Below are 16576 nucleotides of genomic sequence, written 5' to 3'. Positions count from 1 at the left end.
CTGTGCGCATCAAATGTTGCCCTCTGGAGGTAGAGCTATGGCTGAATTTCTGATGACGACTCAGATCTTTGGGCAAAGTAGAAATCCAGAAGATACATTTTCAAGTTGCAGTGGGGCATGATGACTTGGAGGCCATGAATTATAACTATGACACATGATGTTGTGGCATCTGGCTATGTTTTCAGCTTCTCCTGATCCACCGTATCGGCCACTCATCCAAGAGACGTGGTCAAGACTTTGTGTTAGATAAGTGCATGAATGTGAATCAGTGGTTAAAATAATAACCCTTCCCTCAAATTCACTATTTTAGATTTAAACCTGTGCTACTTAATGGATGTAAGAGACTGAGTTATTAGGATACAAGTCTCCTTTTTTAATTACCTCTAAGGATAAGTTGACATTTTAAAAAACAAGTAAAAAAACTTCTGAAGTGCTGAAGGAAAAAGATCAAATGGAATTTTAATAACATGTTTATTTTCAGGCTGTGAAAGGTGATTAGAGAGAAATAAATGAACAGTCTTTGATTCCCTTTTCTCAGGATGTTTTAATGAGTTTGGCCAAAGCTGTTGCCAATGCAGCTGCCATGTTGGTACTAAAGGCAAAGAATGTTGCCCAAGTGGCCGAAGATACTGTCCTACAAAACAGGGTAATTGCCGCTGCCACCCAGTGTGCCCTCTCCACCTCCCAGCTTGTGGCATGTGCCAAGGTAAGCCAGCTGGCGCCCCAGCCCTTTCTATGCAGTATCACCTGCTGTTATCTGCCCCCAGGCATTTGGTGGGTAGCAGGGGTGGAATTTTTTCAAATAGTCTAAGCTTTAGAACTTCTTTCAAGTGTCTTAAGTGATGATGGGATTTTAGTATAAGTGGTCTGATTCTGCTTTTATCATTTGTTCTTTGCCCAAGTCCTCAGGCCGTTGGTACTTTTCACTAGTTCATTTCTATATGCAAATTGCTGTGTCTCCCCTTTGGACTTCTCAGTGCATCTTACACCTGCACAAAAATAGTTCTTGCCTTGTGTGGTACAGCGTTATAAATGGGTTCAGAAATAAGCCACAGAGTTTATGGGAACCCTTTCTAGGCTGCATAGTGTCCGAGTGGGGATGTTAATTGTCGCCAGGGTATACACACTCTGTGTGTCATACATCCCCTCATTACATCTCCCCGGTAATGCTGCAAGCAGGATTAAGTACCATTATCTCTAGTTCACTGATGAGGAATCTGAGGCCCTTAGATGTTAGTAGGTTAAGGCCACAGAAGTAGTAAGTGGCAGAACTAGAGTAACAACTCAGGTCTGTCTGCCTCCAAAAACCTTTCCCCTCCACTTCATGTGTCCTCTCGGTGATGATGCATCAGAAGATGGGAAATGTCTGTTTCTGGACTTGATGGCCTGTCATGTTGTGTAGATCTGTGATCTGGCTCAGCTTGCCATCGAGAGCCTGTGGTAAGATTTGCAGCATTGTCTCCCTCAAGCTTTCCTTGTCCACACTGCTAGAATTTACAAGGAACTGACAGAACCCCCCTGTTCATTAAAGGACTATGAGGCAGAGTTTCAGGTGTTTCTGGGAATAGAAATAGAATTCTTTTAGGTAGTCTTTGTATCCCAACTCAAAAGACTCAATGCAAAGGATCCTAAAAGGAAGGAGGTATAATTGGGAAATCTCAGGAATTTCTCTCTATGGAAGTAGGGCAGTAGTATGGACTGTCACGTGTGACTAATGACATTATAAATCAGCGGGACATGTCAAATCACAAGGATGAAGTAGAATAGCAGAGTGTGTGAGACTGAAGCAATGGTTTCATTGAATGAAATGATCCCGTAAGTAAGAAACCGAGCAATGGTCCTGTGAGTCAGAAACCGAGGCCCAGAGCAGGAAGGGCCTTGATAGGACTGTGGGGGCACATGGAGAGGGACCAGGATTCAACCGCAGTGCCCACAACCTGTTCCTGTCTCGCTTCAGGTTGTGAGCCCCACTATCAGCTCCCCTGTGTGCCAGGAGCAGCTGATTGAAGCAGGGAAGCTGGTGGACCGCTCAGTGGAGAACTGCGTCCGTGCCTGCCAGGCGGCTACCACCGACAGTGAGCTCCTGAAGCAGGTCAGCGCAGCGGCCAGTGTGGTCAGCCAGGCCCTCCATGATCTCCTGCAGCATGTGCGGCAGTTTGCCAGCCGAGGCGAGCCCATCGGCCGCTACGACCAGGCCACTGACACCATCATGTGTGTCACTGAGAGCATCTTCAGCTCCATGGGTGATGCCGGTAAGGCACTGTGCTGTGGGTGGGTGGATGGGTGGGTTTTGGTGTTCCTGATGGTGGTGCTCACCCACAGGGAAGGTGAAGGCTGCCTGGATAACTGGCAAGGGCAAGTTCTCATCGGTCTCAAAGACTTCCCCACTGAAGCTTGGAAAAAGACACAAGACTCTTCCATAGCCATGCTTACAGACTTAAACAGAGTTCACTGGGTTTTTGTTGTGATGGTTAGATTTTGTTATTTTGTTAGATTTGCGGCGGATCCTTTGTTCTGTGAATGCACATATTGGGTATGGTATGGCAAAGGTGGAGCAGCCACAGAAGGAAACAAGATCAAGGCTGGGAATTCAGAAGTTTGTTGTACTTGTGTGTCCCCTGGAGGGGTCAGCGCCTGCCACACAGGGTCATGGGAGAGCACCAGGGTGGTCAGGAGGGAGAAGACAGGAGCAAGGGGAGGGCCTAGACCATGGCCTTTATTGGAACTTCTTGGGAAGTGCAGGGCAGGGTAAACAATTTAGGATTGGCTAGTTTAAATAATTTTGGCAGGCTCTAAATTATGGAGGTGGTGGCTAGTTACCTGGGACCTGGCCCCAGGATGATCCAGGCAGAGGAACAGTGTCTCCTGAGTGTCTGGGCCAGTTAGAGGAGGAATAGCTCTGGATTGGTTAGTTTGCATATCAAAGACATGTTCCCTGCTGAGCCTCTGCAGTCTCTAAATTGTCTAGCCCTTAGAGGACAGTTTGTCTCCAGCAGAAAGGTGTTTTCAGATTCCAAAGCATCATAAATAATATGCAGTCAGTTTAAAAACAATATACAATACACCTTTTTATAATCTATTGAAAAGGAAGTCTCCCCAAACCCAGCTCACCACTGTGCCATCAAAATCCCAGAAATTCATAACCTTTTCACTTTATATATCTTATAGACTTTTTCTTTTCTTTTTTTTTCTTTTCTTTTTTTTGAGGTGGAATCTCACTCTGTTGCCCAGGCTGGAGTATAGTGGCACAATCTTGGCTCAGTGCAACCTCCACCTCCCAGGTTCGAGAGATACTCCTGCCTCAGCCTCCCAAGTAGCTGGGATTACAGGCATCTGCCACCATGCCCGGCTAATTTTTGTATTTTTAGTAGAGATGGGGCTTCACCATGTTGGCCAGGCTGGTCTTGAACTCCTGACCTCGGGTGATCTGCCCGCCTCAGCCTCCCGAAGTGCTGGGATTACAGGGGTGAGCCACCGTGCCCAGCCTGGACTTTTTTCATGTCCACCTGTGCGTTAATCTTTTTAGTGGCAGCATAGTATTCTATTTTTGTAGGCATCATAATTTAACCAGTGATCTTTTAATGGACATTTAGTTTTTTTGTTTGTTAGTTTGTTTTGGTTTTACAAGAATACTACAATAAGCATTCTTGTAAAAATGGTTTACTTTTCGAATGTAGGGTAAATTCCTATTAATGGAGGTGCTGGGCCGGTAGGTAAATTTTTATTTTAAATGTGTCTAAGAAATTTTTCTCCAGAAAGGACCCACAATTTGCAACCCAACTAGTAATCTGTAAGAGATCTATTTTTGAGCTTCCTTGACAGCATAGAACAATACCTTATAGCGAGTTTTGTTTTTTTTTTAAAAGAAAATTGTCTTGTGTTCTTCTGTATCCGTAAATAATTTAACAAGATAGGAATGCCTCACACATTTGAATTTGTTGTTGTTGTTTGTTTGTTTTTGATAATCCTTTTATTTTGAAATACTTTTAAATTTGCAAAAAAAGTTGCAGAGGAAATACGGAGAGTTCCCATATACCTTTCCCAGTTTCTCCATTTTTGACAGCTTCCCTAAAAGATAGCACATTTGTCAAAACCAGGAAATTAGCATTGGTACTTTACTAACTAAACTACAGACATTATTCAGATTTCATCAGTTTTTCTGCTGATGTCCTTTAACCGTCTCGGGATCCAGTCCAGGATACCACACTGAATTAAGCACATTTTTACTTGAGTAAAAACTTTCTTCTTCCCCCTTTTTGTTACAGTGCTTCAGCATTCTTTTCAGATGGCTTTTGCTAGAGGAAGAAATCCCTTACATTTGAATCGTGCTAGTTTTTAATGTTGGTTGTTATACTCCTCCTACTTCCAAAAGGAAATTAAAATAGATTTCAGTAAAATCACAGGGACAATAAGACCAAAGAATAATGCAAGATCAAAATCAGTGCTGGGAAAAAAAGGATGAGCAAAGAGAAAATTGGCAGGGAAAACTCCAGGCCAAGGCAAATCATAGCATTTGAGCATGAAGCTGGGGTCTGTGCTTCTATTAGCAAAGGCCAAGTGGCACACATGGAGTGGATTGTGTAATATCCCTCATCTGGTGCTAGGTAGCCTACACATTAATACAGAATTTAAAAATAATTTTGTTCTGTGCCAGTTCTTCAAAAAGTTTATTATAGAGGCTTTTGTGTAAGTGGTTTTCAAAGTGAAGAAAGCAGTGTTTTCTAAATAAGTGTTTACTAATGCTAAATCCACGTAATTTTGTTCCCTGCCCTCTCTTTATAAAGTGTTCCTCTTTGGCTCCTTCTGTTCTCTTCATGCCTCATAGTGAAAGGCTGAACCTGGATGTGTTTGGGGAGTATCATCCTGGCAGCCGCAGGGAATATTTTCATTTTGGGTTCTAATTTGGATGCATTGCTTAGGAGTAGAGCATGGAGGTTCCGTTTTTTGCTCCCACTTATCAGAAGAGTAGAGACAAGACTCTACTGGCTCCTGAGGTTTTACTGACCTTTGAAAAGCAGACAAACCGACCACATCTTCTATTCCGTCCTCTAGGTGAAATGGTGCGCCAGGCGCGGGTCCTGGCCCAAGCCACATCAGACCTCGTCAATGCCATGAGGTCAGATGCAGAAGCCGAAATCGACATGGAGAATTCGAAGAAGCTCCTGGCAGCAGCAAAACTCTTAGCCGACTCCACTGCTCGCATGGTGGAAGCTGCAAAGGTACTGGATTTGTTTGTATGAAAAGTGAACACTATTAAGTGTTAGGATTTGGAAGGTACCTTCCAGTTGGGGGATGTTCAGCCAAGTGTGCATTTTTGTTTGCTTAAAACATTTGTGGCTTGTAACATCTAACCCTGTTCTTGTGGCAAAGGAGGTGATGGAACATCTGAATGAAATGCTTCAGGGGAGTGGTACTGACTCAGCCGTAGCAGCAAAGTGCCCTCTTTAGGGAGGCCTCTTTTTCCATTTGGTCATCACTGTGTTGGCTTCATTGAACGTGGTGACTAATTTAAACCTGAGATTTTTCAACAGCAAATTCACCTAAACCTGTTCTCTTCCTCAACGCCTTAATGTTACTTTGCCCTCCATTTGACTTCCCAACTAAACTTCTAGCAAGATTTTGCACAGTAGACTATTTCCTACGTTACCATTCTTTAAATCCCCATCACAGTTTTAAATATTATAAAAGGATGAGGAGTTAAGTGTTAGCTTTGTGCTTTTTCACAGCTATGCTATGGCATAATGCTTACAAAACCTAGTGATTGGGAACCTGGGGTCTGATACATAGCCCCCTATGAAACATATTAAAATTCACATGCCTCAGTTTCATCCTCAAAGATCCTGATTCACAAGGTCACTGGTAGGACTCTGTGTGTGTGTGTGTGTGTGTGTGTGTGCGTGTTTAAGTTTTGCAGGGTATTCTGATGTGCATCTCTAGGTGAGAACTGTTTTAAATGAATAAGGCTATATTTTTCTGGGTTTTTTATTGTGTACCTAGCACACATTTCTTGTAGAATTAATAGAACATGCAGATAAATGTGAAAAAAGAAAATGAAATTCACCTTCAAATTCCTGCCCTTAAAATAATATTTTAAATGTATTTCTATGCATATAAGATTCATTAAGGTCAGGCACGGTGGCTCGTGCCTATAATCCCAGAACTTTTGGGAGGTCAAGACGGGAGGATCACCTGAGGTCAGGAGCTGGAGACCAACCTGGCCAACATGGTGAAACCCCGTCTCTAATAAAAATACAAAAAATTAACAGGGGGTGGTGGTGTGCACCTATTATAATCCCAGCTACTCGGGATGCTGAGGCAGGAGAAAATTGTTTGAACCCAGGAGGTGGAGGTTGCAGTGAGCCAAGATTGCATCACTGCACTCCAGCCCGGGCAACAAGAGCAAACCTGCATCTCAAAAAAAAAAAAAATAGATTCATTAAGTGTTTCCACATCTTATCTCATCTCCCTGGCTTCCGGGAATTGGTATCTCAACCTAATATGTGCATTACTTCACTTAAAATATATTGTGGGCTGGGCATGGTGGCACACACCTGTAATCCCAGCACTTTGGGAGGCCATAGTGGGTGGATTACCTGAGGTCGGGAGTTTAAGACCAGTCTGACCAACATGGCGAAACCCTGTCTCTACTAAAAATACAAAAATTAGCGAGGCTTGGTAGCACATACCTGTAATCCCAGTTACTAGGGAGGCTGAGGCAGGAGAATTGCTTGAACCTGGGAGCCGGAGGTTGCAGTGAGCCGAGATAGTGCCATTGCATTCCAGCCCAGATGACACTGCAAGACTCTGTCTCAAAAAAAAAAAAGTATTATGACACATAGCCATGTAGAGGACCTCTCCTGACTGAACTGGCATTCATGTTACCTGAGGACTGAGAGTTCTTAGAGACACCTCGTGGGTAGCGGTGAAGGAGAGACCCAGGGAGGGGCAGCATCTGAGCTTCCTTCCCTTGTCTCCTAATCCCCGTTTCAGCCAATAAGCTCTGCTTTTAACCCCCTTCTTTAAGCTATACATATATCATATATGTATATATGATATATATATATGCTGTGTGTGTGTGTGTGTGTGTGTGTATGTATTGGGTTTTATGTAGTAGTTGAATTTTTTTTTAAAAGGTTTTACTAGTTTACCTCACCTCTCTCAGTCTACACATAGCTATTTGAGGCAATCTTACGTTCACAAAAAATTACTTGCTAGGTTGGAAAGAACTGTAGGGTAGATCTAGTCCCTTCCTTATTTTACAAATGAAAAAAATTAAAACTCAAAAAGATGAATGCTAATGCCACATAAGCAGTATTGAGCCAGGCCAGTGTGCACATTTTGGTTTTTTTTTTTTTTTTTTTTGAGATGGAGTCTCGCTCTGTCACCCATGCTGGAATGTAGTGGCACAGTCTTGGCTCACTGCAAGCTCCACCTCCCGAGTTCACACCATTCTCCTGCCTCATCAGCCTCCCAAGTAGCTGGGACAGGCACCTGCCACCATGCCCGGCTAATTTTTTGTGTTTTTAGTAGAGACGGGGTTTCACTGTATTAGCCAGGATGGTCTCGATCTCCTGACCTCTTGATCCACCCGCCTCAGCCTCCCAAAGTGCTGGGATTACAGGCATGAGCCCACGCCCGGCCATGTTTTGTTTCTTGATGTGACTGTTTACCAGGCCAATTCACTGCATTTACCAAGTTACCAAAAACTCATTTCTTCTAAGTATTCATGTGATTTTGGTTATTTATATTAAATGGGACAATGTTAAGTGTTTCTGTAAATTCTTTCAGCTTTTAGTTAAAAGTTTTCATTTTGTCTTTGTAGCAATATTTTAATTTGCTGAATTTTGTTGAAAGCTAAAGAACACGCAAAGGTTAGACTTCCAAGGATTATATTTAATGTGCAGAAAAAATATATTTCATGATTAGAAACTAAGATTTCAGGCCAAGATTAGTACCCCATATCTGATACATATTCATCATAAAAAAAGACATTGCTGAGCAAGGACCCAAAGCATCCATATCAGTGTGAAGTGCAGAAATGCTGGTTTCCAGCTGCTCAAAATACATAAAATTAAGACTGATGTGCACGTGAGACATATATAAAGGAGCAGCTTAGAAAATACCTGAAGACCAGAAAAAACCAAAATAACTTCCATAAACCTGCAAAAAAACCCAAAAGTAGCCCAAACAATCCTTTTGCATGTGAAATACAGAAATAAAAATTTTTCAGTGCTAGAAACACAAAATCAAGATTATGAGAATGGTTAAGGTTTGAAAGAATAGGAGATTCTATTCAAGAGGGTTGCCAAAATAATTCTGCCACAGCTGTTAAAACTAGTCCATCCTGTATGCATTGCTATAACTTTTATAAATAGCTCAAAGAAATCGGTTCTTATAAATTGGTAAGTTTAGCAAATTGGCCACTTGGAAATCTAGACTTTTAGGAAATTGATTTTCGATAAATCAGTGTGCTGTTCTCTACTGTTCTCCCTGCCTCGAGAGCAAATATTATTGCCTGAAAGCGTTCATAGGAAGAAACTCATTGATCTATAGACATCAAGCACATGTTACAAAGCATTCAGGCCCTGGTGAGGGAAATCTTGATGGCTGCTGTTATTGTTGGTGGGAGAGGAAGGCTGGATGTGCGGTGAGCATTTGTTGAATTATTGTAGAGTTAAAATGATATCCTTTCTCTACATTATCATTAGCCTTCCCCTGCTTCAGAATTCCACCCATCTAAATAAAATCCACTTAGGTTTCTAAGACATGTTCACCTAAAAGCAACAAAGTAAAAGGGCTGTGGGGCTGGACAAAGAATGCATGACTGACTGTGCACATTGCCTTCCTCTTTTTCTGTCGGGTTGAGGGCATTACCTTTCTCTCATTAATTCAGTACTTTTGGGTACCATCTCGACTTTACACTAGACTTTCCAACTCTGTCTCTCTAGGAATGTGATTTCTGGGCATGGTCTATGTTTCACAAAATTTCCTTGGAATCTTTTTAATGGCATTCCTGAGCCCTCCCTCCATCCTTCCCCGTCTTCCCTCTGTCCCCACCTGAGTTGATACTGGACTCTTACCCCTTCACATTTACCTGTGCCACAGGGTATTTCAGGAGTGACATGAAGACACGTGTCATTACTATGTCATGCCAATGAAAAGAAGATGCTCCCTGGGAGAGATAGGAAGAGGGGAGATTTAATCTTCCCATCTTTTAAACCATGGGTTTCTGACCCCAGGTTAATCTGTATGGACAACCAAGGCAGTGTTCTCAAGTGTTTAATTATTACTTTGGATTTCTAACTGCTTAGCCACGCAGTTTTGAAGCATCCCCTGGTAGGTATTTTTTGTTGCATGAGGAAACATCTTCATCATAAAGATATTGCTTGCAGCATTCGACTGTCCTTCCAAATGCTTTCTATTACAAAGAAAAAACAATACTGAAGGCATGAATTCAGTGATGTCTCCCGCTGGACCACTTGAAATCTTTATTTTCACCTTTGCAGGGGGCTGCAGCCAACCCGGAGAATGAGGACCAGCAGCAAAGGCTGAGAGAAGCTGCAGAAGGCCTCCGGGTAGCAACCAACGCAGCTGCCCAGAATGCTATTAAGAAAAAAATTGTCAACCGACTGGAGGTCAGGAAAGAGGCTGGCTTCCTGGGATGCCCATCTTAAATTGCAAAGAGTTATTTGAAAAGATAGTTGAATTAACAAGGTGTTGCCCATATAAAGAAAGCCAAGTCAAGGTTGTTTGACTTCAAACATCATTGTTTGAAGGTTTGAGTACTATAAAAGCATTGACTCCGTTGGAAAAAGCTGCTTCTGTAAGCTCGAATCCTTTCTAACGTTCAAGAATAGAATTTAGATTCTTTTCAGGAGGAACCGGATTATTTTTTTTCTAGCATTAAAGGATATACACATTCAAGAAGGATCTTTTGCTGAAAATATTTATATTCTGTTGGAGTCAGTGACTTTGTCAGGACTTCCCATAGGAAATATGAACTTCGGAGATTAGGCTTGGGTGGAGAGGTATAGAAGGGAGTGAAATATATTTGTTATTTTTTGAAGTAGTTATTCTGAAAAAGAAAGTTAAAATAGTAATAGGCACAGACTATGTTTTAAAAAAAAAAGTTTATCCTACAAATGCACACAGGAGAACCTTACACTGAAATTTGAGAGTTTGGAAGCTGAGACCTTTGCCTGTGTACTGGGAAGTCCCTCCATATGCAGTCTGCTAGATTCTGGAAGAAAAGTAACGTTGTTGTTCTTGGAAAAAGACGAGGATAAATCCAATTAAGTGCCCTGGTGGGAAAGTCTCAGCATTTTGGAACTAAGGCTTTTGAGTACTGAGAGAGCACCAGCATTTGTGCTTGACACAGAACCATCTATGCTGCTTGTGGAAGATTTTTTTTCCAAAAACATTTAGACTTGGTACAGCTTGTCAGTGTCATTATGATCTTGGGATCATCCCTTTTGTTTTTGCGAAAGACAAATGAACTTCAAAGCTTGAGCTTTCAAGCATGCCTGTGTTTGTCACTTGTCTCAGAGGATGTCAACACAAGGAAGATAGTGTGTTGTGAGATTAGGGTCATCACTGGTTTTAAAAGACAAAGCCTGCTCTTTGGAGTTCTTTTAGAGCAACAAACCTATCCTGACTCTGTGGTGGAAGTGACCTGTAGAACATGCATGTGTGTTGCATATGCAGACCCTGACTCATCTATCACTCATCTGCAGGTTGCAGCCAAGCAGGCCGCAGCAGCAGCCACACAGACCATTGCCGCCTCCCAGAATGCAGCTGTTTCCAACAAGAACCCTGCGGCCCAGCAGCAGCTGGTTCAGAGTTGCAAGGTGAGGTTCCAGTGCACAGAGAGCCAGATCAGCTGCAGATGACCCTGATAACGTTAGAACGCCAAGTCCCCTGATAATTCAGTAAAGACAGATTATCCAAGCTTCTAATCCAATTTGTCCCAGTTCCCATGTTCCAGGTGTATACACGTCTGGTTTTTGTCCATTAAGTGGATGGCCTGTGTTTGGAAGGAAAGTATGATTTTCTTCCAGCATTGTCTTACTTTTGTCCACAGTTTTCTTTTCAAGAGACTGAACCAAAGAGGATCGATGACGAGGCCATTTTAGGGCTCTGAAATAGGAAGGAAGTGTTGAGTTTCCAGAGTGGCCTTTCTTTGAGAGGCAGGACTTTGAATTCAGCCTTGCTCCCTGGAGCAGGGTTGATTTCCTGCTTTCTAGTAATTGCACCTCAAGGATTTATTTCATCCCGTCTAGCCTCTGTGACTTTGTGCTTTGGTGCTTTTTGCCGTTGCCCTTATGTCTCTATTCTTCTGACACCTGGGCCTTGATGCTAAGTTGAGCCCAGTTTACTACAAAAGGGACAGTAAACACTCTTGTTGGTTTCTCTAAGAGCCCAGGGAGTTGACTTCCCCAGGGCTCCTCTGAATTGTGGCAGACACAAAATTCAGTTGCAGAGCCACTGCCCACATGTGGGTGGCACGTCTGGCTGGTATGTCTTAGAAGTATTTGCAGCTAGCCGTGGTAGCTGGCTGGGAGGCATACCTGTCTGTGCTGGGGTTATGAGAGCCAACTGCACCCTCTCTCCTTCTTCAAGTCTCTGCCAAATGATTCACATTTGTGAGGGGTGCCACTGCTGCCACTTCAGAAATGGCTTTACTTCTGATAGAGCCCTCTATTCTTGAATCTGAATTCTCTGAGGCCAGCCCTGCTGCTGTTGTGGACTGAATGCACTCCAGGAAGAAAAGCCTCAGTGACATAGTAGGGTCCTGGGCTGGTGTCCTTCGGTCCTGTGTGGATAGCGAAGGGGTCTTGCTGAGAGTGAGGGCATCTGCTGTGGGGGAGTTTGCTTCCTTTGGGTCCTCAGTTCAGCTGCCAGCAGGGGTGAAAACTTCCTTCTCTGGGAGCATGTGCAGCTCACATGCAGGGACATGCCACCAGATGAGTGAGACCTCTCATCCCTCTTCTGCAGAGAGACTGAAGATACTAGGTGTCGAGTGTCACTACCAGGAAATGAAAGGATTGAGATGAAGAGGGGAGAGTGGAGCAAATGACTAGAACTAGCAGAACTAGCAGTCCTAAAGGGGGCCTAAAATCCTTGGAAACATTTTTTTAACCTGTGCTGGAGCAGTCCTAGAAAAATATGTTCCCAGGCCAGTATGCCCTGGGCACCTTTATCTGCAGTGATAGCCACAGTGCTGTGGCCTCTGAGAGCCTCGTTAAGCAGAGAAGGACGTGTGGGCACAGAAAGGAAGTGTGGACAGAACACAGAGAAAGTAAAAGGCTCGTCTCCCAAGATACCGTAGGAGCCCGTTACTGTACAGCAGCCCTGCCTCACAGAATGCTGCGTCTCTCTCCTTTCCCCTGGCTTTGGGCTTTCCAGCTTGAGAATGAGAAGTCCTTCTTAGAGAAAGAGGGGCCATGGCAACACAAAGGCTGATGCACAGAATGCGTGCTTGCAAAGTAAGAAGCCAAAGAACTTACATGCACGGGTATCCAAGTATTTCCCTCACCTTCTGAACATGGGGCCATATGACTTCAGTTTACCACCGGTGAATCGTGTAGATCCTTTGATTCTAGGTTTGTAATGGCAGTGAGCCAGATGGTGTGAGTTGCAGCTAAGGAAATTCTTTTAGGCCTCATCATAGACAATCATCTTCAAAGGAATGTATTGAGACCTCCAGTACCACAGGGTAGAGTGTGTGTAGAGAAAATGCCCAGAAAATGGGATTCAGTGTTGATAAGGACCCAGCTGGCTTAATGTGCAGTGTCATTCCAAGGCCTGGGGCTGGTGTCCCCTGGGAGTGGATGGCACATCCAAAAAGCGCTCTTGAGTCATGTTTTAGCTTCTTTGGATGATCCCACCATTCTAGCCATGCTGTTTTCATTTCCTTGCCTTCTGCAGGCAGTGGCTGATCACATCCCTCAACTGGTCCAGGGAGTGAGGGGGAGCCAAGCTCAAACCGAAGACCTGAGTGCCCAGCTGGCTCTCATCATCTCCAGCCAGAACTTCCTCCAGGTAACAGGGCCGTGGTCACCTTGGGCTCACTCAGAGCCCTCGTCTGGGCAGGGGCTGCCCTTTAAGGAGAGGAGTTAATGAATTCCACAGCCTCAGCTAAGTCTTTGCAGTAGGCAGGGCTTGAAGGCCTCTTCTTTACCTTTTCAGTTTCAGGAGAAGTGGGTTCAGCTTGGCAAAGCAAAATGCTGATATGCAGGGAAATTGCCCTGGGGAGATGGCATATGATCCATTTTCCTCAGGATTATCATATGTATTTCTCTTCAAAGAGAAGAAAACATGTAAAAAGTTGCAGGTTGTGATGAACAGCCTAGGAATAGGTATTCCTTTAGGTTTTTGTTTGCAGAGATCCTAATGTCATTATTCATGGACCGGGGAAAGAAGTGTGAAGTGCATCTTCTCCAGAGATGTGATTGTTCTCTGTGGCAATTGTACAGTTAGTATTGTCAGTCTCTTTGGGGTGAAGAAGGGTAGATTCATTTTAAGGAAAATAAAATAAACAAAAATACTAAGTTGCGGAAAAATTCCCCTTTATGTGCTTCTTATATTCAAATGTCTCTACTTTAGCAGCACTTTTTCTCAACTTAAAAGCAGTTGATATGATGAGGTGGGTCAGTTCTGCATCCCTTTCTAGTTGAACTGATAGTTGTAGGACCCCGCGATACATCTGTTTGGTTCATTTTTCAAGTTGTATAACTCTAACATGCAGAAATAAAACGTGAAAGGTTTGATGTATCTCCTCATACTTTACATACATATGCAACACAGGTATGTATGTGTGTGTGTGTATGTGTGTATATATTCTTTTAAATTGGTATTCATTGTATATAGGCCCTTTGTGTTTTTCATCTAACATATGAGTGTTTATGATTTTGAATAATCTGTTATATGACTGTACTCAACTTTTCTCTCATCATTGGACGTACAGGTTTTCAGTTTTTTGCCATCGTGAATAAGGTGATAAAAATCTTTATGTGCTCAAGTCTTTGTTCTCTTCTTGAACTCCTGGAGAGAGGATTGCAAATAACTTATTTTTATCTTTGGGACATTGCAATTTATGATGTGGACAAGGCATTTCTCTCTTCATTTGAGAGGGGAGAGAGCCTGGAGCCAGTTGTGGGTGCTGTCTCCACCCTGGCAAGATTGTAGGACATTAAGACAGAGCGGTGTAGACGTGTTCCTGGTTCTACTCTGTCCCTGCCCTTGTTTTCCCTTTTTATTTTGTTCTTTTAACTTTGCTATTATAGATAGATCTTTACAAGAAAAAGGGAAGGTTGAAAATAAGTAGAAATTGAATTGACAGATCAAAACGTTTGTACATTTTAAACTTCATGTTATAAAACTCCTGTTCCAGGAGGTTGAACAAATCTAAATTTACAACTTAGCAGTAATATGGAGCGTGCTTTTAAATACATCTTTTATGAAATTGGGGATTAAGGTTTTAAGAAAACGTGTATGTTTTTGCCAGTTTGCTCTGTAAAACTATTTTTGTTTGGTTTTGCATTTCTCTGATATTCAAAATGTTAAACACTTTTCATAAGTTTGTTATTTTTTATTATGCAAAATTATCTTCTTATGCTTTTTGTATACTCGTGGTAGCTTTTATAAGTATTAATTATTTAAATATTAAAAATATTAACTTTTGTCCTTAATATTTATGCTCTGGCACTTGTTGCAACTTTTCTAAGTATAGTTTTATAGCATATATATTAAAAGTCTTAAAAGTATGTATACTCTTTGATCCAGAAATTATACTTTTAAAAATTTATACAAAAAATATTATAAATGTGTACAGATTTAGCTACAAAGCTGTTTATCATACCATTGTTTATTAAATTGGAAAGAATGGAAACACGCCCAACAACAGAGAATTGAGAAATGGCAATAGATGCATATATTGGAATATTGTATAGCTATTTAAAAGGTAGGATATGTGAGACAAGGAGATTGTGAAATAGAGTAAACAGTATGATCTTATTTTTGAAAATATATGTACATGCGCATAGGTATCCATTCACTGGCGAAATTATTTTGCTTTGGGAGATGTGAGGTCATGTTAGCTCCTGTTAGTTATGTCTTCATTTTCCTAAGCAGTCTTTTGGGAGTATGTGTGACTCAGAATGAAGAGCTATTCTGAGAAATACAGTGAAACCTATTTGGTAAGGAACTCTCTTTGAAATCTGTTTTAAATGAGAATTTCAAGCCACTATTCTAATTTTGCCTTTTCTACCCTCCATGACACCTCCTTTTTTCTTTTTTTAAACATTCCTAGAATGTACTGCCCTAGAGTATCTGGCTTGAGGTGGCAGTTTGGGAGTAGGGGACGAGTTGTTTAATATTCCTCTTTTTTTAGGACAAAATCAGTTCTGACTGCTGTGGAGACATCGCTGCTTGGGTCTCTCCTCTCTACCTCTTGCTGCCCAGGAGCCGTCTTACTTTCTTTTCATCTCTCTATAGCCTGGAAGCAAGATGGTGTCCTCTGCCAAAGCCGCAGTGCCCACCGTGAGTGACCAGGCCGCAGCCATGCAGCTGAGCCAGTGTGCCAAGAACCTGGCCACCAGCTTGGCGGAGCTGCGTACCGCCTCGCAGAAGGCAAGTGGAGCATGTCACAGGGGTTAGCTTGTCAGGAAGGGAGCTGGGGTGGCATGGGTACCACCCAGGGCCTGAACACTGCTGAACCTATTTCTTGGCAGAGTTGTCTGTGCCACTTGTATGACTGTTAAAGATGCCCCTGTGGGTTGGCTTTTATTGCATTAAGCCACTATCTCCCAGACTTACTATTCACTTTTTGGTTTCAGATGCCTTTTGTTGAACTATCTTGAGTTGCATACTTCCTCCTCCTCCTCCCATATCCTGGGACAAGCAGTGGTCCATTTTTCACAGTCTTAGGGGAGAATGGTAGCCATCAGTGTCTCAGTGCCAGCTAAATTGTGGTCCAGAATAAGTGATCATATATTCCAGGTGTCATCTTGTGAACTTAATAACAAATTATATAGGCAGAAAATCTATTTTGAAGGGTCATCTTTGTTATCTTTTTTGCCCTGGAATGTTTTCACATCTTACATGGAAGCATTCACCTTAACAAGGTCCTAAGGAGAACAGAGTTGAGGACTGAAAGAATTTCTGTCTCTGGAGCATATTAATTACCAAAGGGCCTCATTTACTACTCATGTTTGATGTGGTATTAGCATCAAGTTCTAGCATGAATTCACTTTTCTTCATTGTAGCAATCCCTTTATAGAAACAAGCAGGCTCATAAATTGGTGAGAGAAGAAGGTAGAAGCTGACTTGAATTCTTAATATGAGGAGTACGCTACACTGCCAAATAAAAATATCCAGAGCTTTAGACTATATCCAATAAAAAAGTTATTTTGACCTATGTTTCTCAAAGAGAGCTCCTGGTACTGTCTACACTGGAATCACCTGGGGATGCTTATTAGACTGCACATCCCTGGGCCTCACCTCTGAGAAACCAGATTAGAATTTCTGGTCATAGAGCCTGAACATCCGCATTTTCACAAGCTTCTTTGCCGAGTCT

At 42.4% G+C, this 16576-nt stretch overlaps 1 protein-coding gene across 3 annotated transcripts in view; it reads left to right on the top strand.

Moving 5' to 3' along the window:
* Positions 1-16576, top strand: part of LOC101009767 (talin-2) — a 253027-nt gene that overhangs the window by 115065 nt on the left and 121386 nt on the right. For all 3 annotated transcript variants that reach the window (XM_031662566.1, XM_031662564.1, XM_031662565.1), the window contains 7 exons: positions 539-706; positions 1958-2252; positions 5053-5219; positions 9507-9635; positions 10734-10847; positions 12928-13041; positions 15496-15630. In XM_031662566.1, the coding sequence (XP_031518426.1) occupies positions 539-706; positions 1958-2252; positions 5053-5219; positions 9507-9635; positions 10734-10847; positions 12928-13041; positions 15496-15630 (1122 nt within the window). The remainder of the gene's footprint in view (positions 1-538; positions 707-1957; positions 2253-5052; positions 5220-9506; positions 9636-10733; positions 10848-12927; positions 13042-15495; positions 15631-16576) is intronic.

This window comes from Papio anubis, unplaced genomic scaffold (assembly GCF_008728515.1).
Source record: "Papio anubis isolate 15944 unplaced genomic scaffold, Panubis1.0 scaffold75, whole genome shotgun sequence".
Classification (NCBI taxonomy): Eukaryota; Metazoa; Chordata; class Mammalia; order Primates; family Cercopithecidae; genus Papio; species Papio anubis.
This window is presented reverse-complemented; position numbering and strand designations above follow the sequence as displayed.